The 25700-nt window shown below is 46.4% G+C and overlaps 1 protein-coding gene across 4 annotated transcripts in view; it reads right to left on the reverse strand.

Moving 5' to 3' along the window:
* Positions 1–25700, reverse strand: part of METAP1D (methionyl aminopeptidase type 1D, mitochondrial) — a 185736-nt gene that overhangs the window by 48054 nt on the left and 111982 nt on the right. For 3 of the 4 annotated variants that reach the window (XM_030209534.1, XM_030209533.1, XM_030209535.1), the window contains exons 4-6: positions 17504–17653; positions 16934–17082; positions 16144–16186 (exon numbers count right to left, since the gene is read on the reverse strand). In XM_030209534.1, the coding sequence (XP_030065394.1) occupies positions 16144–16186; positions 16934–17082; positions 17504–17653 (342 nt within the window). The remainder of the gene's footprint in view (positions 1–16143; positions 16187–16933; positions 17083–17503; positions 17654–25700) is intronic. The other variant, XM_030209536.1, reaches the window with a different exon arrangement.

A 25700-nucleotide genomic window follows, 5' to 3' on the forward strand; every position in this document is an offset into this window, starting at 1 on the left:
TAGAAGCCATGTGCGCCACACTGTCTATTTCTTACATAGTTTGTCCCACTTTTTATTCTCACATTTACTTGAGTATGTGTGCCGTTTTTTCCCTTTGTTTTGTACTGATCACTGTGTTTTTAGTAATACCCATTTTGTTTTTTGTCTATGGATGATGGCTCGTTATTATATTTGTCTATGGATCATGGCTCCTTATTACCTTTAAATTTAGGTTTTGTAGTTTCCATGAGTTTTAGTGTTTTTAGAGGGTCTTTGAATATACTGTTTATGAACATGCAGCCTTACTGTCCTAAACATTCATGTATTTTAACCAAAATGTTTGTGCTTTATGGATAAACAAGTTGACGTCTGTTGTAGCTTAGGGGTGGCTTATGCTACTTTAATAGATACGAATGCCAGCGTGCTGAGGTAAGATGTCTGCCAAGACCCTTTTGTATAGATATGTATTTATTTAGTCCATACATTTTATTCACTTACTATATGGACATTTTAGCAAAAATTTTATTGTATCCCACTAAACAGCTGATATTGCACGATTAGTTAGGTTTTTAAAAATTATTTGTCAGTATGATTTTGATTATTTTTATATATTGTTCATTTTATTAATTGTTTACTGTGATCTTTATTGTTGTAGTATGCATTTTTTTTTTACGGTTTCTTAATTTGTTGTTACTGAATGAAGATACTGTGCTGTGATTCAATCTGGTACATATGGGCCCCTTTTACAAAGCAGCGTTAAGCCCAATATGGGCTCACGAAAAAAGAGCTACTGCCGGGATACCGCAGCAGCCTGGTAGAATAGTTCCCCCCCCCCCCCCCCAGCGCACCATCATATCTGGCATTACAAAAAATATTTATATTTGTAGTGCCAGTGTGTACCCAGTGGTAATCAGGCAGTGCCGCGCTGCCCTGTTACCGCCAGGTTAGCGCGGGAGCCCTTACTGCCACCTAGGGTAGTAAGGGCTCCCCCCTGAAATGGCCGCGCAGCAAGTGCTTTACTTGCTGCAAGGTCATTTCCTGTAGAAAAGAAAGAAATGCCTTTTACCAGGCTACGGTAAAAGGGGGCCTTGGTGCATGTCAAAAACATGCGCCAATACCAGCGCAGGCCTCTTTTGCCACAGTTTGGTAAAAGGGGCCCTATGTGTTTTGTATGTACACAACATGGCACCTGTGTCAATCTTGTTTTTAAGTGTTTTAATTGTTATGTACATTGTGTATTTCTATGTAGACAGACCCCCGATGCAGGCATTTGCCAAACCATGGGCTGTGTCGATTCACTGAATAAAACTGCTTCCTCTGAATTTTGGCTCCGCCTCGTGGTTCCATCTGTGGCCTCATAATACACTTCTATTGCCTCATGATTCATTGTGTTGCTGCTTCCCTCTGATCTGCCTGTTAGACTCAAATGGGTCAATATGTTTTAGCTACCAGCTGTAACATCTATCAAGGTTGTCCAACATACAGCCCACAGACCAGAACCCAGCCCACCAAGTGGTGCAATCCAGCCTACAGAATGGCATTTTATTTTGTTTCAAGGCCAGCACAATCCTTGCTTCCCTGCTGCAGCTTGAACCGTGCGGTGCCAGAAGTCTGGGAGCTCTTGCAGTTTCAAGTCTCGTGCGACTTGAAACTGTGAGGCCAACCCAAACTTCCTGAACTACACAGCGCAAGCTTACAGGAAAGCTGAGCTTCAGCAGGGAAACAGGAATCATAATTTTTTCTTCTGTAGCTGTAGCCAGCCACATGAGAGGACAGAGCCACACCAGGATTCCCAGCTCAACAAAGCCTTAGGGAGCAGGCTAAGAGCAAGAAGTAAACCACAGCTGCACAGGAGATGTCCATCCACCTGCTCAGATAGAGAGAATACTGAGAGTGAGGCTGCTGCACAGTACCCTTTATGGCAGAGTTCTGGTGTTCTCTCTATCTTCACCTGCTGGTAGATGGACATAACCCACTCGTCTCTGGATTGATCTGTGGGACATAATGGAAGAAGCAATTTTAGAAAAGCTGCTACTTATCCATATATACTCATGGAATGCACAGATCTGAAGGTGGAGTGGTTTGGGTGACCTTAAAAGCATGGGCCCAATATTTAGAGGAGTTTAACCAGGTAAGGGAGGTTGCTGTAGACATCTGTTTTTCCCACAGACTTATTTTCCTTTCGTGAAATACATTTGAAATTGAGAATGTCCCAACTTGGACATTTCTTTTCTGACCTAGACAATCTATATGAAATTAGGCTTGACATGTTAGACAATTCAGGGGAAGGACTAGTTGGAAAACCTGCATAAGGATTTATTCATTTTCTTTGAAATATTCACACCTTCTGATCCCTGCGCCTGCTACTACTAGCACTATTTTATTTTCACTGCAACTGACAAATATCTTTCTGCCAGAATTTGTTTTATGCCTTGAATTTGGGTGAACTAGGCCCTTAACGTCTCTCTTGTTTTTGGCCTGGAAGTTTACTCTCACTGATTTAGGCTTCCAGCTCAAACTGAACCAGCCTTCTTTGGACAATGATTCTATGAGTCTTCATTTGCAAGTGCCCTCTTTTATTTCCCTCTTCTACTTCACTTAGCCCAGTCTTGTAGGAACAGGCCTCAGTCAAGAGCCATGAACTAGATCTCCCTTCGAAATCCTGCAACTGTGGGCAAAAATCTGGTCTCCACTGAATCCCCAGTCATAGCTATCTGGGGAATACAAGACCAGAGCTAGGAATCAAACCCAGGTCCTCTGCAAAAAAAATCAGAATATGTTTTCAATAATACCATTACTTCATTTCAGTGGCACAAAATACCTATTAAAAAGAAGTAACTTTTGTACTGAGTGGTATTTGCACTTGTAATTGTATTCCCCATTTTGGAGAGCCCATATCATGCCTGAGGCCTCTCTAAAATGCACCCGACTACCATCTGGCTACCTTCTGTGGTTGTCACCAAATAGCACATTCCTTCCGGTAGGGCCAAGCTGGTCAGAAACACAAACTGAGATCTTAAACAGCAAGAGGGTTTCAGTGCAAATTTCTCACATATGGATACACTTTTCTCAAAATAGATTTCCCACCCTCAAATGCTGAGAAATGTTTTGGAGGTCTAAGTCAACAGATGAGAGGATGGGGGTCTCTAAAGATGACACAAAGCAGTCTTGAGCAGTTTCAGAATGTATCATAAAGGGATACATATAGTGGATGCCAATATGACCACAAGAAGTCAAGGTCTACAAACTGGTTGTAGGTGAGATCTCTTTACTGGACTGAATACATTTGTGACTAGAATTTTGGATAAGTGCTTCCTTTATCAGGTCAGTGCAGAGCAGTGGTGTAGCCAGACTGCCAATTTTGGGTGGGCCTGAACCCAAAGTGGGTGGGCACAAAATTTTCTCTGTACCCCCCCCCCCCCCCAGCAAAATTTAGTCACACTGAGATGCATTTGTCACACAGGGTAAAGTGCTGCTTTTCAGTGCATCCGATTTCAGACAATTTATTTAATAGCCTAATCCTTTTCAGTGAGCTTTCAGAGGCCAAAACCTCCTGCCTCAGGTCAGTATAATGCTGTTACGGTATCCTCTCCTGACCTAAGGAAGGAAGTATTGGTCTCTGAAACTTTATTAACACCATATTACTTTATCCTAAATTAAAAATAAAATTATTTTCTTTACCTTTGTTGTATGGCCATTTACTTTTTCTCATTGTGTTGCTCCCAGTCTCTAGATTCTGCTTTCCTTCGTTTTTGCTTAACTCTTCTGCCAGGGTTTCCTGGCCATTTGTCATTTTTCTCTCCTTTTTCTTTGCTTTCTTCAATATTTTTCTGCCTCTCTCTGTGTCCAGATTTAATTCATTCTTACTACCATTCTTTAATTTCCTTCATCTACTTATGGCTTTTCATCTTTTTCTCACCCTTGTTCTCCCCATGCCCCTTCCTCTTATTCTCCAATCTTTCACTACTCCCTCTTTCCATGCAGCAGCTCTCCTCTTTCTCTCCCCATCCTTCCAGTGTCTCCCCTCTTTCTCCCCATCCTTCCAATAGTCTCCCCTCTTTCTTTCTGCATCCTTCCATCCAGCGTCTTCCCTCTTTCTCTCCCCATCCTTCTACCCATCTACCCTCTCTCCTGATCCTTCCATCTAATGTCTCTCTCCCTCCTTCTAACCAGTGTCTATCGCTCTACCCTTTTCTGTTGTGTCCCTTCTCTCTCCACATCCTTCCAGTCTCTCCCCTTTCTCTCTGCATCCTTCCATCCAGTGTCTCTCTCCCCATCCATCCGTTTTCCCTCTTTCTCTGCCATCCTTCCATCTGTTTTCCCTCTTTCTCTGCCATCCTTCCATCTTCTTCCATCTCTGTACCTCTATCTTCCTCCATGTTTAGTATCTCCTTTTCTCTGTGTCACTATATTACTCTGTCCATCTTCTTCCCTCTCTTTGTCCGCAGTGCCAATATATCTCTACCCTCTCTGACCCTACCCCATCCAGCTTCTCTCCCTCTCACTCCCTCCTCTTTCCAGCATCTGGTTTGGTTGCTTGATTTCCTGCCTCCCTCCCTCAAGCTGTAGGTTTAATATTCCCTTTTCCTTCATCTCCTTGGTCTGGTATCTCTGTTTCCCTTCCCTCCCTCCTTGTGCTGTACCAGCAGTTCTCTCCCTTCCCTCCAGTTCTCCTCCCATGTCCAGCAGCTCTCTCCCTTCCCTCCAGATCCCCTCCTCCTCTTCCTCCCACAGCTCTCTCCCTTCCACCCAGATCCCCTCCTCCTCTTCCTTCAGCAGCTCTCTCCCTTCCATCGTCCCCTCCTTCTCTTCCTCCCATGTCCAGCAGCTATTTCCCTTCCCTCCAGTCCCTTCCTCCCTTGTTCAGCAGCTCTCCAACCCCTTCCTCCTCTCCCTCCCATGTCCAGCAGCTCTCTCCCTTCCATCCAGTCCCCTCCTCCTGTTCCTCCCATGTCCAGGAGCTCTCCCCCTTTCCTCCAGTCCCTTCTTCCTCTTCCTAGCTTGTCCAGCAGCTCTCTCCCTTCCATCCAGCCCCTTCCTCCTCTCCCTCCCATATCCAGCAGCTCTCTCCCTTCCATTCAGTCCCCTCCTCCCCTTCCTTCAGGGGCTCTCTCCCTTTCATCGTCCCCTCCTTCTCTTCCTCCCATGTCCAGCAGCTCTCTCCCTTCCCTCCAGTCCCTTCCTCCTCTTCCTCCCTTGTCCAGCAGCTCTCCAGCCCCTTCCTCCTCTCCCTCCCATGTCCAGCAGCTCTCTCCCTTCCATTCAGTCTCCTCCTCCTCTTCCTCCCATGTCCAGCAGCTCTCTCCCTTCCCTCCCTCTTCCAGAAGCTTTCCAGCCCCTTCCTCCCATGTCCAGCAGCTCTCTCCCTTCCCTCCCTCTTCCAGAAGCTTTCCAGCCCTTCCTCCCATGTCCAGCAGCTCTCTCCCTTCTATCCTGATCCCCTCCTCCTTTTCCTCCCACCTCCAGCAGCTCTCTTCCTTCCCAGTTCCCTCTAATCCCCTTCCTCCTACAAGTCTGACTCTGTCCCTGGCAAAAGTATCCCTTCCCCCCTCCCCCCCAACCAACCACAAATCCAGCACTTACTGTTCCAGGCCCGCCATCCAAATCCTTCATCGCTGTCGCTGCCTTTTCTCCCGCGGCTTCCGGGAGGCAGCGATCAGCATTACCTGTCAGTGCCTGCCCTGAAATTGTGCTTCTCTTCTCCCCAGGCTTCGCTTCGCCCCGCTCCTTTCTTCGCTCGTCACGCTGCGCTGCTATTCAAACAGGCAGCTCCACTCCTCTCTGCCGCATCTATCCGGCCCTACTAAACAGGAAGTGCATCAGAGGAACGGATAGACGCGGCAGAGAGGAGCGGAGCTGCCTGTTTGAATAGCAGCGCAGCGCGATGAGCGAAGAAAGGAGTGGGGCGAAGCGAAGCCTGGGGAGAAGAGAAGCACAATTTCAGGGCAGGCACTGACAGGTAACGCTGATCGCTGCCTCCCGGAAGCCGCGGGAGAAAAGGCAGCGACAGCGATGAAGGATTTGGATGGGTGGGCCTGGAGGGAAAGTGGGTGGGCCTGGGCCCGTCCAGGCCCACCCGTGGCTACGCCCCTGGTGCAGAGTGAGCTAAAGATTTCACAAATATATTTAGTTCAATAAAATGGTGTCACCTATAACTTGTTGGTTGATCTTTCCTGAAATTATTCCAACTCAAACAGCCTGTAGTATGCAAATCTCAACAAGAGTCATCCTGTACACTGGCTTCAGGCTGCTAATTTCTGTGGTAGCCAAGTCCTCAACATCTGACTACTGGGAAAACTATAGGGAGTGGAACCAGCAGTAGTTGTGGTCTCCAATGCACATATCAGCATCAGGCCAGGCCAGAACATACAGTGGGTAATTTTATAAAAGTCATTCTGTTTGAATATGGCTACATATGCACGTAAATGGCCTATTATAAAAATGCTTTGACATGGTGGCGCATACTTTGCCAGCAGGTGTGTACAAGATGGGGTGTGGGCACAGTATGCATGTACATGTGTAGATCATAAAATTTGCCAATCTGCATGTGTACTTAAAAATTATAGGTGCTGACCTTTACACCAGTTCCAGGACAGGTATAAATCTCTGCACCTGCAGTGTAGGTTTGATTTCTGCCACTTATGCTAATATTTCACAGAGAAGTAGGAGCTTAATTGTCCATATAAAATTGGCTTAAAATAGGTGCCTGAAAACAGGCTAACACCTCATGACCTTTTATAAAAATATCCACATAGGTTCTACCCTTTCTCCCTTCCTAGCTTGGTGGGGGGTGGGGCAACGACTCTTCCCACACTTCAATTTCTAGGCTGGGGTCCCAGTTCAGCTGAATCATCACGTGCCCCCAGGGTTGGCCCTGCTGAGGGATATTCTGAAAGTGGGACTTCAGAATGGAAGGGTGCAGTCTTGTTTGATGATTCATTATATCACTTACTATTTACAGACCTTGGGCCTGACTCCTCAGGCTGGCTAGTGTTGGGAATATCATAGATGGAGCCAGGAGCTACATTTCTCTTCTCCCTCTGCCAATATCAGTTGTTGAGGTAATAGGGGGGCATTGCATAATTACCAGGTCACACTAAGAGCTTCATTGGACAAGTAGAGCCTTAGCTGTCATCTCATGTCAAGCTATGACAGGTGAACGCCCATCAGACCCACAGATGGAGTCAGGAGTCACATTTGTCTTCTCTCTCTGCATGATCAGTTGTTGAGGTAATGGGGGGAAGGGATGTTGCATAATCACTAGGTCACATTGAAAGCCTCCATTGACCAAGTAGAGGTTTACCTATCATTTCATGTCGAGCTACGACGGGGGAATGTGGGATACTGTAGTTGCGATGACTGTGGGGCTTGTCAGACCCAAATATGAAGCCAGGAGCCACATTTCTCTTTCCTTTTTGCTGAGATCAGCTGTTGAGGTAAAAGAGGTGCTGTACAATCACCAGATCACACTGAGAGATGTAGAAGGAATCAGAGTAAAGCACCAGATCACACTGAGAGATGTAGAAGGAATCAGAGTAGCAAAGAAGTAACTGCTGGGTCCTTGCACTACCAACGTGAGCTATTTTCCAGAGGAAGAGAGACCAAAGAAAACAGTGGCTCCTGCCCTGAGGTCTGCTAGAGAAGCAAGGGAGCCATTGAAGGGAAGCTACAGGGCCTGTTAGATTACAGTGTCTCATAGCATCACTTTGCCATTTCCCTTGGCTCTTCATAGACCCTGGATCAGGAGCCATCTTCCATAGGGTTGGCAGTTGGCAGACAGATAGGAGATGGGGAGCAGCAGATGCAATAAAATGGAATTTCTGCTTTCTTTTCTTGTCTTTGGCCCTTCTAGTGGGCCTCATCCACAGCCACTTCACAAATAGTCTGCCGCTACACATGTTCACAAATTAATACATTCAGATGTACAGATAGACTGATAGATGGACAAAACGTCAAAAATAGAAAGTCTCACTTTTTGAGAAATACACCTAAAAGAGATTAATAATGTTTTCTACAAATTTATGACACACTACAAGCACAGCTCCTGTTCTTAGGAGTTTATACATTGTAAATTTAGGTTTTAATTTTCCAGCTAATTAAGGACTCCGAGGAGGCAAAAAACAGTAGAGTAGACATTCAGTTGGCAGCAGTGAGCATCTTTTTAGCCGCCACCAGCGTTGTTCCCAGAAATTCAATGCCAGGCCATGTCCAGACACTGGCATTGAATATTTCAGTTTATGTTGCCGGTTATTTCTTATACGGTCAAGTGTGATATGCAGCACTTAACTGTCTAAGCGACAATGCATAAAGATGGGCCTGAGTTTAATGTGGTCCAATCTGGCCACTTAACTTAGATGGTTAAGAGCTGAAGATTGGCACTTAACCGCATGAGTGCTGACTCCATCTCCGGACTGTCCACAAAATGGCTGGCTCTCAGTTTAGTGGTCGGTGGTGATATTCAGCAGGGAAAATCCACTGCTTATTTCTAGGACGAGCAGCATAAAAGGTAAAATTATGTATAATCATACCTGATAATTTTCTTTCCATTAATCATAGCTGATCAATCCATAGACTGGTGGGTTGTGTCCATCTACCAGCAGGTGGAGATAGAGAGCAAACTTTTGCCTCCCTATATGTGGTCATGTGCTGCCGGAAACTCCTCAGTATGTCGATATCAAAGCTCCATCTGCAGGACTCAGCACTTAGAGAATTACACCCACGAAGGGACACTCTGCCCAGCTCACCACCGCCGAAACGGGGGAGGGGAATTAACCCAGCTCATCCCCACACAAGTGGGGGAGGGGAATCCGTCCAGCTCATCCCCGCGGAGCGGGGGAGGGACACCACACCCGCCGATGCGGGGGGATCTGGCTTATCCTGCAACCGCAACCGCGGGAGGAGCTGACTGACCCTAACACCGCCGAAGCGGGAGGGGTACAAAGCTGCCCTACAGCCGCACGAAGCGGGAGGGAGTGCCGGCAGAATTTTAAGTCTCAATCCAGCCCCGTAAAACGGAGGGGAGAGGAATGCAGCAGCTCACTGTAACACAAACTCGTCTTAACTCTTGAAGAATCCAAGTGAAAAAACTTGAACACGAAGTCTTTCTGAAGTAACTGAAGACTAAACTTGAACCTGAAATGCAACCAGAATAAAAACAGTACAGATATCTGGGAGGGGCTATGGATTGATCAGCTATGATTAATGGAAAGAAAATTATCAGGTATGATTATACATAATTTTACCTTCCATATCATCAAGCTGATCAATCCATAGACTGGTGGGATGTACCGAAGCAGTACTCACCAAGGGCGGGACATTGAAATCCCTGACCTCAACACTGAAGCTCCAAACCGGGCCTCCGCCCGTGCAGCCACAGTCAAACGGTAATGCTTGGAGAATGTATGAGCCGAAGCCCAAGTTGCCGCCTTGCATATCTCTTCCAAGGAGACGGATCCGGCCTCTGCCATCGAGGCCGCCTGAGCTCTCGTGGAGTGAGCCTTCAGCTGGATAGGCGGCACCTTCCCCGCGGCCACATAAGCCGCTGCAATGGCTTCCTTGACCCATCTTGCCACTGTAGGCTTAGCAGCCTGCAGACCCTTACGAGGACCTGCAAACAGGACAAACAGATGATCCGATTTCCGGAAATCATTGGTCACTTCCAAGTATCTGATGATGATTCGTCTCACATCCAGATATTTAAGAGCAGAGTACTCCTCTGGGTAGTCCTCCCTACGAAAGGAAGGGAGACAGAGCTGCTGATTCACATGGAAGCGAGAAACAATCTTGGGCAGGAAGGAAGGCACTGTGCGAATAGTCACTCCTGCCTCAGTGAACTGCAGAAAAGGCTCTCGACAGGAGAGCGCCTGGAGCTCGGAAACTCTTCTGGCTGAAGTGATAGCCACCAAAAAGACTGCTTTCAACGTCAGGTCTTTCAGAGATGCCCTCGACAAGGGTTCAAAAGGCGGCTTCTGCAATGCTCTTAGTACCAGGTTGAGATTCCACGCAGGCACCACTGAGTGCAGAGGAGGGCGCAGGTGATTAACTCCCTTGAGAAAGCGCACCACATCTGGCTGCGAAGCCAGGGAAGCACCCTTCAGGCGGCCCCTGAAGCAAGCCAGAGCCGCTACCTGGACTTTAAGGGAACTGAGCGACAGGCCTTTCTCCAGACCTTCTTGCAGGAACGCCAACACTGAAGAAATTGGAGCAGTGAAGGGAGAAAGTGAGCCTGCTTCACACCACGCTGCAAAGATACGCCAAACCCTGGCGTAAGCAGTAGAAGTAGAGCGCTTCCTCGCTCTCAGCATAGTGGCGATGACCTTGTCTGAGAAGCCCTTCTTCCTCAGACGCTGCCGCTCAATAGCCAGGCCGTAAGACCAAAGGGGGAGGGATCCTCCATCACCACGGGACCCTGATGTAACAGGCCCTGCTCCACTGGCAGCCGCAGAGGATCGTCGACTGAGAGCCTGATCAAGTCCGCATACCAGGGACACCTGGGCCAATCCGGACCCACCAGGATTACCCTGCCGGGATGCTTTGCCACCCGGTCTAGCACCCTGCCCAACATGGGCCAGGGCGGGAACACATAGAGAAGCTCTTGTGTCGGCCACTGTTGGAGAAGAGCATCTACTCCCAGGGATCGAGGGTCCCGTCCTCTGCTGAAAAAGCGCGGCACTTGGCAATTGGCCGATGACGCCATCAGATCTAGGCTCGGCTGGCCCCAGCGCTTCGTGATGTCCAAGAACGCCTGAGCAGATAGCTGCCACTCTCCGGGCTCCAAGGTATGGCGACTGAGAAAGTCCGCCTTGACATTCATGACTCCGGCAATGTGGGCCGCTGAAAGCTGCTCCAGGTTCGCTTCCGCCCACTGGCAAAGATTCATAGCCTCCTTGGCTAGAGGGGCGCTCTTGGTACCTCCCTGGCGGTTGACATAGGCCACAGCCGTGGCATTGTCCGACAGGACCCGTACAGGCTTCAACACCAGTACCGGGATGAACTCCAAAAGCGCCAACTGAATGGCTCTGAGTTCCAGGAGGTTGATAGACCACTTTGCCTCTGCAGGAGACCAGAGCCCCTGCGCTGTCCTTCCCAAGCAGTGGGCTCCCCAGCCCGACAACGAGGCATCCGTCGTGACGACAATCCACTCTGGGGTCACCAGAGGCATTCCCGCAGACAACTTGTCTGTCTGCATCCACCAGCTCAGCGCCTTGCGCACTGCTGGGTCCAAGGGAAGGCGCACAGCATAATCCTCCGACATCGGAGTCCAGCGCTGCAGCAAAGAGTGTTGAAGTGGTCTCATATGAGCCCTGGCCCAGGGCACAACTTCCATCGTGGCCGTCATCGAGCCCAACAGCTGCACATAGTCCCAAGCCCGAAGGGGAGAGGCTACTAGGAACTGGTCCACCTGAGCCTGAAGTTTGACAATCCGGTTGTCTGGCAGGAACACTCTGCCCACTTGGGTGTCGAATCGAACTCCCAGGTACTCCAGGGACTGAGTCGGGCGCAGCTGGCTCTTCTCCCAGTTGATGATCCATCCCAGGGAGCTCAAAAGAGCAACTACCCGGTCCACAGCTCTGCCGCACTCTGCATAAGAGGGGGCTCGGATCAACCAGTCGTCCAGATAAGGATGGACTTGGACCCCTTCCTTTCGTAGGAAGGCCGCGATGACCACCATTACTTTGGAAAAGGTCCGCGGAGCAGTAGCCAACCCGAAAGGGAGGGCTCTGAACTGGAAGTGTCGTCCCAGGACTGCAAAACGCAGAAAGCGTTGATGAGGAGGCCAGATGGGAATATGCAGGTACGCTTCCTTGATGTCCAAGGATGCCAGGAACTCTCCTGCCTTCACTGCCGCTATAACAGAGCGGAGAGTCTCCATGCGAAAGTGCCGCACTTTCAAGGCCCGATTGACCCCTTTGAGGTCGAGGATAGGCCGGACAGAACCTCCTTTCTTTGGTACCACAAAGTAAATGGAGTAACGTCCCTTGCCAAGCTGACTTTCTGGCACCGGAACGACCGCGCCCAGGCGGATCAGATTGTCCAAGGTCTGCTGCACTGCCACAGCTTTGACCGGAGACTTGCAGGGAGAGAGTACAAACCCGTCTTTTAAGGGTCGGCAGAACTCTAGTTTGTAGCCGTCTCTGATGACTTCCAGCACCCACGCGTCTGAAGTTATTGTGGTCCACTCGCCCAGAAACGAGGACAGCCGTCCTCCAATCTGCACTGGGGCGTGGACCAAGACCCCGTCATTGGGTACGAAACCCTGGGGGAGGACCGGAGGGAGCACCTCCGGGACGGCGGTCTCTGCGAAAGGAATGCTGCTTGGGGGAGAAATTCCTCTTGAAGGAAGAGGGGGCAGAGGAACCCGACTTGCCCGGGCGGTACCGACAGGCTTCCTGCAACCGTCCTCTGGAGGTACCGGGACGAGTACTAGCCCGAGCCCTGACCTCTGGTAATTTCTTGCCCTTAGACGTGCCGAGATCGGTCACGATTTTGTCCAGCTCGACCCCAAAGAGCAGCTTGCCTTTAAAAGGCAACCTAGCCAGGCGGGATTTAGAGGCGTGGTCAGCAGACCAATGTTTCAGCCAAAGCCACCGCCGCGCAGAGATTGTCTGAGCCATGCCTTTCGCTGAGGCCCTCAAGACATCATACAGCAAGTCTGCCAAATAGGCTAGGCCCGATTCCAGGGCCGGCCGATCAGCCCTCAAGGAATGATCCGAGGGGAAAGCCCACTGCACCATAGTCAGGCACGCCCTGGCCACATAGGAGCCGCAAACTGAGGCCTGCAAACTTAAAGCAGCCGCCTCAAAGGACGACCTTAAGGCCGCCTCCAATCTTCTGTCTTGGGCGTCCTTTAGGGCCGTGCCACCTTCCACCGGCAACGCCGTTTTCTTAGTCACCGCAGTGATTAAAGAATCCACGGTAGGCCACAGATAGGCCTCACATTCACTCACAGCCAAAGGATAGAGGCGGGACATAGCCCTAGCCACTTTAAGGCTCGCTTCTGGGACATCCCATTGAGCCGAAATTAAGGTGTGCATGGCATCATGCACGTGGAAGGTTCTAGGCGGGCGCTTCGTCCCCAGCATAATGGCAGAGCCAACAGGGGCTGAGGGAGAGACGTCCTCCGGAGAGGAAATCTTCAAAGTGTCCATGGCCTGTAACAACAGGTTGGGCAAATCCTCTGGGCTAAAAAGCCGCGCTGCAGAGGGGTCATCCGCTCCAACCGAGCGGGGATCCGTCTCCTCCAAGGAATCCGCAAAGGACCGTTGGGAGACCTCAGACACGCTGCCCTCATCTACATCGGAGGAGACAAATTCCTCCAAGGCCTGGGAATCAACCCGAGGGCGTTTACCTCTGGGAACCTCAACCTCTTTACCAGACGAGGGAGCAGGGGCAGCGTTGTGCATGAGGAAGGCCTGATGCAGCAGCAAAACAAACTCGGGGGAGAAACCCCCCAGACTGTGCACATCCGCAGCCTGGGCAACAGCCCTAGACGCACCCTCAACCGGCGCTCGCAATAGCGGGGGAGAGACATGCTGCGCATCCAAAATGGCGTCCGGTGCGAAACTCCGCGAAGGAGCCGCGCGGGAAGAACGGCTCTTTACTTTAGCCGCTTCTGTGCCGTCGCCCAAATTAAGGGCGTTCATGGCATTAATGTCTCCAACCTCAAGGGCGGCCCAAGAAGAAGCCATCCGAGCCGCGTGGCCGGCCAAGATGGCGGAGGCGAGGAGCGGGGGATGGGCGTTTATGGCGGGAAAAACCGCCACGCCGGAGGAAGGACCGGGACATTCATCGGTCACGAAACTGTCACCCAACAAGGGCGAATCAGGCTTTAAGACCCCCGCATCCCCTCTAGAAGCGCTCAAGCGACCCGGGGAGCGACCCTTTGCGCCCTCGCCCTCCGACGCCATATGCCACGAGGAGAAGAATCGGGGAACCCCCTGCCCGCTATAAAAAGGTAAAAATTACCTGCTGTCCGCTCCGAGTTGTAACGACCTGGTGTCCCAGTGAGTAGCTGCAATAGACGCTTAAATAAACGTTGAAATAAACGCCTTTAAGGACGTTCAAAATTTTTTTTTTACGGAGCCAGCGGGAGGGGGGAGAAAAGGAGGGACCTGGCACCACCAGGTTTGCACTTGCTCAAAAGAGCCCTCAACCCCAGGCACTCAACAAAACCTAAAAATTAGGCTTGGAGGCCTAGCCAGAGCTGCTGCTGTGTGTGACCACCACCTGCTGAGATAGAGAACATACTGGGGAGTTTCCGGCAGCACATGACCACATATAGGGAGGCAAAAGTTTGCTCTCTATCTCCACCTGCTGGTAGATGGACACAACCCACCAGTCTATGGATTGATCAGCTTGATGATATGGAATCTGTTTTACTTGGGATCTTGCCAGGTACTTGGGATACTGGGCTTGATGGACTATTCCAGTACAGCAATGCTTATGTTCTTATGTTAATATCCGCGGATAGCCCCACACAAGCCCTACACAAGCATTTTAACTGGCCAGTTAAATCACTTTGAATATTGACCCAACCATTTATCTATTTTTCAATGCCACATGTACTATGGTTGTGTACCTTTTCCAGTGGAATCAAACATGTATATTTGTCTCACTCAGAAATCATCAGTGCAGAAAAGGTACAATTTCTGCAGGGAGAATATGATAAGCCAGGGGTGGGATGAAAGTGTACTAGAGGAAGTGGTGTTTTTCTAGTGTTTATCCAATAAACATCTATTTGATTTTATTTTTATATTTGCATCAGGGTGCATCAGTGTTTATTGGTTAAAACCTAAAATCAGAAGTCCCAACTAGAAGCAGCGAGTCTCTGGCATCCATTTATCAGCTATACAACTGGTTCATTTTGCAGAAGATTTCTCCTTTTATGCTCTGTCTAAAGAAAAGGATTTCTATATGTGATACAAACAATTTAGGTATAAAACCTATTCAGAGGCATAACATAATTTATAAGCTTATTCTTTCATCACCAAGATTTCCAATTATGTAAAATTATTTTGATACTAACACATTCAACATTATTTTTTCCACATCTGAAAAGAAACCGGCTGAAGAGAAATTATACTGTAAAAATACAGAGTGCTCATAGTCACCGGTGAACGGCAGGCCAGGACGAGAATCGGAACTGGATTCTGACTACAGACACAGATGGAAGAAAATAATTCAAAACCATCAGCAAAAGGCAAAAAAATACATATACAAGAGCTTCTCTTCATGCACTCTGTGACTATTTCATCTTTTAAACAGCTGCTTACAATCCATTGTGATGAACTGTTAAAACACTCAAAATAACACACACACACAAAAAGCAGAAGTTATGAAAACATAATTGGAAGAAAAATTAGCTGTAACCCACAACTAATCCCAAATGGAAATAGGTAAATTGCAGAACAGTGTTTAGTACCAACAACTTCTTACTTGATTAATATAGCTATTTATTTAAAAAAACATTGGACATTCTCAGCAAGTTCAGCTGTCTTCAAACCAGACTATCTAGCTATCTATTCTCATCAGTAAGGGGTTAAAATCTCTTACACCTGAAATGGAGCAGTGTACAATACTACCTTCCAAGATTTTAATAAATGCAGGGAACACCACTAGCAAAAGGGTTGCTGTTCAAATAGACTGACACAGGCCAATGTAGCTTCTAATGACAGAGTAAGATAATGACAGGCCCTACTCAGAATCAGCAGGAAGAGGAAGATCAATCTCGACAGAGTGAAGGAAAAATGCCGGCTTTGTTCATGTTAGCTCATCTCATACATATCTGGCTTCAGCAGCTGCTCAGTACTGCGGTGCTCTGCATTAACTACACAGTGGATCAATAACAATTACACCTTCTCAAAAACATGACACATAGCAGGACTGGGCTGACATTTCACTTAGGCCAACATTGATCTCAGTTCATCTGATTCCAGCCCTAAATTCAAGTCAGGGCCGGGTCTACTTGGAAAGAGCACAGCCTTAAAACTAAAAAAAAACAAACAAAAAAAAAATGCCATCCGAAAACCCAGCTGCCTGTGCTATGGCTTAGAAATAAACAGCACCAAACCATCTGCACTTTTCACATTTCCAATCTACAAATCTTCCTGTTGCTACCAGCAATTTTAAAGTTGATCAAAGACTATTTTTATATGAATCACTCACTGTGACATCAATGTTGATGATATCTCCATCCTGAAGAGGCCGGCTGAAATAAAAACCGGAAAATAAATAATGATGGAGAATCTTCAATCAATTGGATCTAAGAAAAATATAAACAAACATCTAATAACTCAAGACCAAAATTCAGTAAACAAAGATCATTTTCTTAAAATGGGGAAAGAATAGCCAACAGTAATCTTCAGATCTTGGCAGCTCAAAAGAGCAATGTAATTATGTATAATTTAAGGAGCTGCGGCTAACTCAAATGCTTTTACCAAAGCAAGAATATCTGCCGCTTCTCTGATTATCATTTCCATCGATTCGTACTTGGTTCTCTGCAAACAACAAAACTTTCACCAATAATTAAAATTTCTATTAGATGAAATTACTATCTCATTTTCAAAATGACACTGCCAGTTAAAAAAGAGACACTTTTGCATCTACCAAAGTCTATAAAATTCTTAGGGGGTCTTTTACTAAGCTGCAGTAGTGTTTTTAGCTCGCGGTAGAAATCAGCTGGCAGTAAACGCTGAGACACCCATTACATTCCTATGAAGTCTCAGAGTTTACCTCCAGCTGAGTTCTACCATGATCTAAAAACACTACCCTGGATTAGTAAAAGACTCCCTTAAATTTGATCTCTGAGCATTATATCCATACCATGGACTGCATGTCAGATAGCAACGACACCAAGGTTCCAGGTGAGACTTTAAGATCAAGGCACCTGAACATCTGCTACAAAAATTAACCAGATTTCATGGTTCATTTGCCTGTAATAAAACAACATGAATACCTGTCTGGAATACCGTGACATACCACGTTGTTTACAGAGGTACAAACAGATTTTGGGAAACCTCCATAGTGTAAAGGTGAAGGATAAGCATTATGACTGATTATTTCCTGATGGACCAAGGCATCTATTCCTTCAGTTGTCATGCCAACCTAAAAAAAAAACGAGATAAAAGGAATACTGAGAGAGGAAATGTTTTTTTCCAGTGTGTTGGCTCTGTATTTTTCTAGTATCTCTTGTGTCTTGTGTGCTCGATTAGACTGTCAGCTCCATGAAGCAGGGAATCTCATGTGTAACTCTGTATGCCAAGTGGCGATAGACATGAGAAGCAGTAGTAGTGGCAGTAGTATAGTAGTGTTGAAATGGAAAGGTTCAAAATGTGTCGCTTAAGTTCTGCTGTCAGGATAATGAAATGGCTCAAACAGTAGAGGACTAATTCACAATATGTGAAAATTAGGCTTCAGAAGTGACCAAGCCAGTCTTTTGGGGGCTCTAGTAAATTTAAACAAATAGGGTGCTTGTAAAACTAACAAATGATGAAGCCACCCAAATCGGACTCTACGCGCCAGTTACCTTTAAACTCTTGCCAGCCCTGAGTAAGACGTGACGAGCTAGCTGACAAGCCTGACGAAGCCCTTGAATCTGATCTTCATTCTTAATTTCTATGTAGTCTCCCCAGTCTGGTACAATGCCTGTCGTCACATAGTCTGGCTTCTTTATGTGCTTGGAGAAAAAGCATTGGAGAAGAAGATCAGAAAGCCGGGCGCGACAATGGGATCATTTTCTCCGACAGTGCCTCCTGCTTCATGGCAGCTTGCCCTTTCGGTTTTAGGAGCGACCTTCCTAAGCCATCAGGAAAACCCTCCAGGCTGCCTCAGTGTTTCTTCCACTGCCCTTTTGAACTTAACATTGCCTGTTACTACTAACTTCGAAATTCTGTCAACTGTACAGTACAAGCAGCCCCAGAGAGAAATATCCAAGTAAAAACTGCATTTTCTTTAGCAGAACATACCATCATCTTAATGACAAATTTCAAAGCTTTCAAAACAATAATCAATACTATAGACAGTAATCCCAATCATAAATATGGTGAGCAGTTAAGGAGACAGAACAGAGAACTCGGTGCTGATTTAACACAGAGATCACTTTTATGCTTACAATGGCTAGAAAGCAGTACAACACTTATTCAAAAGAGCTATATAATAGGCTGGAATTTGAGGCAAAGTTATTACAATCTAGCTGTCAACTCCCTTGAAATCCATTATATACACTTTTTTCTGGACCATCCATATTCTTTGTCTCATAGAGAAAACTATAGTAAACATGTTTTCATTTTTTTTTTGTGAATCAAAATGAATTTAAGTGTGTTATCTCGAACTGCACTCAGGTCTGATTTAAATGGCAAAACCTACCAGTAATTGTGATGTTTTGTCCTTTTTTCTACATTTCTTGAGCATATGGTGACTGTACAGGGAAACACACAGTAATTGCTGGGATGATGATATATTTTTGCAACACTTAGTCTGTCTTTCAGAAATCTCTGCCTTGTGTGTTCCATGCTCGTTTTGCAGATCTGAAAACATGCTCGGTTGAAAATGAACCGATAAAAAAGGAACAGGACAAATGACAGCAAATGTGCATTAATTAATATACCTATCTGTTTGGAGGTTTTCAGATCCATTTACAATGGCCTGTAAATGACAGTTACTCTTCATTTTAGAAAGGAGCAGGAAAGGTTGAAATCTCTGCCGAGGCTCATGACACACTTCAATATGATGCTCCATATTACTTCATTCAAATATGAATAAAAGAGACAACAAAAAGTATCTTTTGGCTAATCAGGTTCATCACTCTTCAGAAGCAAGCACACAAAGCAAAACTGAGCAATTCTGACCTTCCAAATGCAAGCAGCACCTACTTGGTTCAAAATAAAGTCTAATGTAAATGTCACTAAGCCAAAGAGCTGATCAGATCAGCAAACCAAGCTGACTTAAAGCAAAAATTAAACTGACTTCAGTTTGATTTTAGAGACTGGATTGGTCATTGGTGTTGTTTCAGGTGCATTGTGTGTTTTCAGTCTCTGGGTAACGATGATCTCTCCATCTCATGATATGAGGGAAGGGAACTTCAGTAATCACAAAAGATTACAATGATCAGTTTTGTACACGGACGTACTCTACCCCAAGTACTTTTTGGGTTTTCTTTTGAATATTTTTCCCATTTACCTGGAAAGTCCAGATCTGAAAGGTTTGGAGGTTTAAAGAGAGTCCAGAGGTGTCTGTTTACTTGTTAACAATGGTCAAACTAATTTGCTTGGAGAAAAATGATTGAGCAAGGCAGCCAGAAAGATGTAAACCTAGTAGTTTTCTTCTGATTGTTTCTTGAAATTTGTGGCTTTTTCACCTATAGTTTTCTGATTCTCTTCTTCAAGGCTGAAACTCTTTCAGGAACCCCCCCCCCCCCTCTCTCTGTTATATTGCCACTGCTCCAACAAAGGAAATCAAAATGTTAAGCGCCCGCTTTAAAGATTTATCTCCGTTCACTAAGGGCTAGATGCACAATTTTTCCGGGCTAGCAACGCGTGATTTGGACTGGTTCGAGCCGGTTTAGCAAGCACAGTATTCAGCGAGAAATGAACAAAGGGGGGTTGTGCATGCTTTTTGTCGTTCGTGGTAGCAGACTATAAGAATCATATGCAAATTTATTACAAGTAGCTGATTACTATTTAAATGTTAATTTTGAGTGATGCACAGCCGTTTACAAGTGATGCACAGACATAGCCCCTATCTTTTCTGAGTAAAGTTTTACGGGAGGTCAGGAGCTGTCGTAGTATGATGGTAGCTCCTTGGCGGAGCAGTATGCTGTTATATTTCTGCTTTCCTAGTGATGCACAGCCGTTTACGAGCTAGGCACAGAATGTAGCCCCTACCTTTTATGAGAAAATTTTTACGGGATGTCAGGAGATGTCGTAGTATGATGGTGGCTTCTTGGCGGAGCAGTATGCTGTTGTATTTGCGCTGTATATTCTTACATGCAAAAAAGGTTAATTAAAAGATAAAACAAGAGACAATTCCCAAGTGCATGATTCACAAATAACTGTCAGATACACGTGACAATAGAAAAAGCCCCATCCTATGCGACATCCACAAGTATTAGCTGAAAATCGGAACTGGCAGTGAACGGATTTCTTCTGAAAAGTGGATTTCAGTTATCTTTTCCATGCTTTGGGCCACATCTCTGCGATCCGTAAAAATAACCACATAGGAAATCTGCTGGTGCCCAAGCTAAACCCAGGACCACCGAGAGACTGAGCTGGGCCCGGGGCGGGGCTGCCCCCCCGCCCTGCCCCCCTCCCCCCCCCCCCAACTGAACTGCAAGTACCTTGACTGGCAGGGATCCTGAGGCCCCACCAGAAGAAGTCTTCCTCTAGGCACTGCTGTCCTTTCCTTTGCTCGCTGCTGCATTGCCTGCCGCTGCTGCTGCTTTTCTCTCAGGTCCCGCATGCTTAGTTTCAAAACTGAGGATATGCAGCCTGAGGGTCCAGCAGCTGCTTGGCAAGCAATGCAAGGGGGGCCTGGTGCCGGAGTGTTCTCTCTCCTGCTCTCTTGTTGGGATGTGATCACCCGAGTCCTGTCAGGAGCAGGAGAGAGAGACCCCGGTGCCAGGCCCCCCTTAGAGGCCCGGGGAATTCTGCCCCCACCCTCTTTGCGGCCTTGGCTAAACCCCACCCCAGAAGATATTAAAATTTCTGTTTCATTTTGCGTGTGTCCCGCAGAAGGAAAAGAGTTGTGAAATGCAAGTACCTCTTGTCCGGCTTTCAAACATGCAATATAAACACAAAAAAAAGAACCTTGCCTGGCATGTATGAAAGCTGTGTGTAGCAGTATGTGTAGGCTGTTCTGGGCATGCACATAGCAACCACGCTTAACAAGTTACTGTCCTACGTGCTGCTTACCGGGTGGCTGTTCTACACGTGTGCTGGCACTTTCCCTACCGAGCTGCTTACTGTTTTTGTGAGCAGTTCATTTGCAAGGAATTTCCTTTCAGCATGGTTCGCTATTCAGTTTTTACTGGGGATCGAAAAGCAATGGTTTTTTTGTGGGGAGTTTTGTGCATCAGCGCCTAAATCCGAAGAGTACATTTCAGAACAGCTCACTACTGAACGAATTCTGTTGACATGTTGCTGAAAGGTGATGGAACGACTCTCATACGAGGAGTTAGGGCTCTTCAGATGGAGAAAAGACAGCCAAGGAGAATGATAGAGGTCCATAAAACCTTGATGGAGTGGAACAGGTAAACTCGAATTGTTTGTTTACTCTTTCAAAAAGGGATACTCTATGAAGTTACAGAGTAATACATTTAAAACAAATATATATCTTCACTCATGCATAACCAAGCTCTGGAATTTGTTGCCAGAGGATGTGGTAAGAGCAGTTAATATAGCTCATTATCATAAATCATTATTAAGGTAGACTTGGAGAAAGTCACTTCTTATCCCTGAGGGGTAAAACTTACCCGGTAAGTGGCATGGAATCTACTTTTTAAAGGAATGTATCTAGATTGGCTGCAGCAAAAGAACTGCAAAAACCTTTTTTCAAAATGCAAAGCACTTGCAAAATTTTTCTAGGGTTATCACTAGTGTGACTTTCCTGTGTCTACAGCTGTGATTCCCAAACTTTTCACTATGGCGGAATCCCTAAAATATTTTGTAATACATCGAGGAACCCTCAATTTATGTAAACATATATATGTTCATGTAGATTCTATAATCTAATTTCTTGAGGAACCCCTTAAGAGAATTCAAGGAACTCAGTTTGAGAATCAATGGTCTACAGTCTGGGCTGGAAGAAATATTGGGCCCCAACATTCAAAAAATGACGAGCTCTTAAATTTATGCTCCTAAATTAGACTTCTAAATGTGTGCCCTATTTTCAGTCAATCTTAAGAGCCCAACTTTTCAGCTGAAAATTCATCTTAATTTAGGAGCTTAAAAGTTATGCTCATAAATTTAGGGCCTGTCATTTGTTTGCCCAGATTTATGAACCTAATTTATGAGCCTAGTGCAAAGAATCAGTGCTTGGCTCCTAAATTGTTTCCCTGCCATAAATCCCCCCCTGTTGCCACCCACGTTATATGCTCCTAAATTTAAGAGTTTAGTGAAATTTTAAGTAAAACAATATGCACTCAGTTCTAGTAAATTTTCAGAGGCTAATTTATGAGCATAACACTCAAAGTTAGGAGCATAAATCCCTTGAATATCAGGAACATTCGGTATCATATTTCATTTGCAGACCACACTCTAGTGGTCAAATGTTCAAGTCTGGTAGGAAGAGAAAGTCACAGAAAGAAGCAAAGGAAGAGTTTCACATTCTGAAACACTTTAATGCATCCTAATAAAAAAAAAAAAAAAAAAAGACCGCCAACAACAGTTAAAAGAATATAAAGATTGCAAGAGAAGACAAAATTCTGATGGGTGGGATCATGGTTCACTAGAGGAGTTACCGAGACAACCTTTTAATGAATTCTATATTATTCTGAAAACCACCTCATAAAGAAACTATTTAGATCACGTGATTATTGTTGTGTTGAGTTTTTGCCTTATAGAATGATACTTTTAAAGCTTTACCTGGAGGTTTTAATTTTATGTTCGTTTCAGTCGCTAATATCAATAGTCATGTTTGCTTTTAATTATTGTGATTTATATTTATGTTAATTGCATTAGGTGATAGTCATATTTATTCTTATTAATGACTGATGGTTGATTGTATTATGTGTTTTTATGGCTTTTCAACTTATCTGATTACTCTAGTTTCTTGTTGCTGCAGAGTGTGGATTCTAAACATTCTAATGAGTTAGTCTGATTTTCTTTTCAGAGGAAGGAGTGCTCCATTGCAGAGGACTGGTAAGGAAAGAAAACCTCTGCACAAGGGCTCCGTGACACAACTAACCTCCAAGTATATACCTTCTGAAATTTTGGAACATGGCAGAAGTATATGGTCCATGAGTAAAATTTTGGTGCCAAAGGAATCTGTAGAAGGAGACTGAGTCATACTCTAAAGCATTTATGGTATGACTGGTACCTGCTTCCCATCAGCTATATTCTTCTAATGATTGCAGGGATCACTTAGCCCACACAAATCTTATAATATAGGACTGCAGCTTCCTTTCTGCAGAAAATTGAAACTTGTATGTTATTTGCCAAGCACCTTTGGTCAGCCAGGTTGCAGAAATGCTAACAAATGGGTTTGGTGGGCCAATCAAATAGTTTACAAAAACTATGAAAACCCAAAGCAAACCAAGTGCAATTTGCAGATGGACTCAACTGACTTTTACTTCACTCCATGCCTGGGGAAAACTGTAAATTAATATACCAAACTTTTTGGAGTAATGACTCATAATGCAGTAGAAACAAGGTTTTTATAGTGTAATAGTGCAATGCTTGAAGAAACTTTCAAAAACAGGAACAGTTGTGAAAGGCAATTCTATGAAGGGTGCCAATTGCACACACTAATTTACAGAATAGAGACTCACTGACCCCATAAACTGACATTTAAACATGTATGTGCTAGGAGCTATTACCAGTGGACGGAGCATGGATGTGTCAAGGGTGCTCCGCTTAGCAACACGTGTACTTTATAGATAGTATCAGATGCAGGTGTGCCAGTTTACGCCTGCCACTGGTCTGGCATAAGCTGTTGCGCCTAAGTTTCAGCATACCAAAGTGGCTTTGCACTACTATTCTATAAATGGTTAGGTGAGCCTTAACACCATTATAGAATTGGTGATAAGCACACGTCTTTGTTGCACCTATATTTTGGCACCACAGAGGATAACACTATACAGGTGCTGCAGGTGGTGAAATGGGTGTCTAAGCCGCCTCTTTAAAACTGGGCAAATATTTTTAAAACGTTTTGGCAACCCTTTCAGAAAGTAAGGAGAGCACCACCAAATTTACTGAGCACTACACACAAGAGCTAGGGCTATTTTTTTTTACATGTAAATGCACAATAAGAGCGGCACACTTTCAGGGTTGCCAAGATTGGGGTGGGGGGGAAGATTCCCCCAGGTTCAACCTCCAAGGGGAACCCGGCGCCAGGTCTGTCTCTCTTCTGCTCCTGATGGGACCCGAGTGATCGCGTCCCAACAGGAGGAGAAAATAAACTCCAGCACCGGGCCCCCCCCCCCCCCTATTAGAGGCTGGGGAGGAGCAGACACAGGGATTTGGGGCCTCTGGTTTGGTTGGTGGGGGTCCCCAAGCCCCCCCCCCCCCCAGCAGAAGCCTTCCTCCAGTACTGTCCTCCACTGCACTGCCTGCCCTGCGGCCGCTTTTCCCCTCACGTCGTGCATGCGCAACGTGAGAGGAAAAGCAGCCACAGAGCAAGCAATGCGGCACAGAACAGCGCTGGAGGAAGGCTTCTGCTGGAGGGGCTTGCGGACCCCCGTCACTCAAGGTATGTGTTGTGGTGGGGGCAGGGAGGTGGGGCAAAATGTGCCCCTCCACCAATTTTTGTGGTCTGGCTATGCGGTGGTCCTGGGGGATCCCGGGCCCAGATCAGTCTCTCAGTGGCCCTGCACTCTATTGGAAACACATATGTGAGAGGGGTGCTGTACAGATATATATACTATCAAACATATAAACGGCAAGTGACCTGCAAGTGACCTGCAAATGCGCAGTACAGACTTCCCTCTCTGTCCCGCCCTCGCGTCAAGACGTCATGACGTCAGAGGGCGGAAAAGAGAGGGAAACGGAGTTGGACTGTCGGACGCCACCTCTGCCGCCTGGAAACGAACATCGCATGAACCAACCTCCACCCTCCCCCCATCCCGCCCCCCTCCGTATTGGGCCTCCTGCAGCTGCCTGTAGTGCTTTCACATGGAGGTGAGAGGCGCTGTCAGGTCAGTGCAGGGGGCCCGGCACGGAGGGGGGAGGGAACGGTGGCGAGGAGGGTAGCTGGACATGGGGGGAGGGCGGGGGGAGAGGGCATGGTTGCTGGACATGGGGTGAGAGCAGGGCAGAGAGGAGGGTTGCTGGACATGGGGGGCGCGGGGAGGCCAAGGGAAAGAGGAGGGTTGCTGGATATGGAGGGTGGGGAGGAGGATCGGTGGATGGGGTGAGGCCAGGGGAGAGAGGAGGGCTGCAATACTCGCCTGGTTTTACGGGATTAACGGCTAGTGATTTTATAAATAGTTCAGTGTGCAGTGGCAGCCAAAAATGTAAATAGGTTGCCAGGAATTATTAGGAAAGGGATGGTAAATACTGAGAATAGTATAATGCCTCTGTATTGCTCCATGGAAATATTTTTTCACTCAACAAATTGTTAAGCTCTGGAACTCTTTGCTGGAGGATGTGGAAAGAGCAGTTAGTGTATCTGGGTTTAAAAAAGGTTTGGATAAGTTCCTGGATGAAAAGTCCATAGTCTGTTATTGAGATGGACATGGGGGAAGCCACTGCTTGCCCTGGGATTGGTAGCATGGAACGTGCTATTATTGGGGTTTCTGCCATATACTTGTGACCCGGATTTGCCGCTGTGAGAAACAGGATACTAGGCTAGATGGACCATTGGTATGACCCAGTATGGCTATTCTTATGTTCTTATGGAGCATTTTATAAACTTGCATGTACAGTGGCCAGCAGTCTCTCCTCGTAAAGGCACACTTTGATATTGGGAAGATAGATTTCGCACTTGGAAAGGTATGTGCATCTCCCTCATCAAACATTCCATTAAGCCCAAGTCCAGAAGACAAGTTAATTTAGAGTTAGGACCTGAGC

The sequence above is a fragment of the Microcaecilia unicolor genome, chromosome 7, assembly GCF_901765095.1.
Source record: "Microcaecilia unicolor chromosome 7, aMicUni1.1, whole genome shotgun sequence".
Classification (NCBI taxonomy): Eukaryota; Metazoa; Chordata; class Amphibia; order Gymnophiona; family Siphonopidae; genus Microcaecilia; species Microcaecilia unicolor.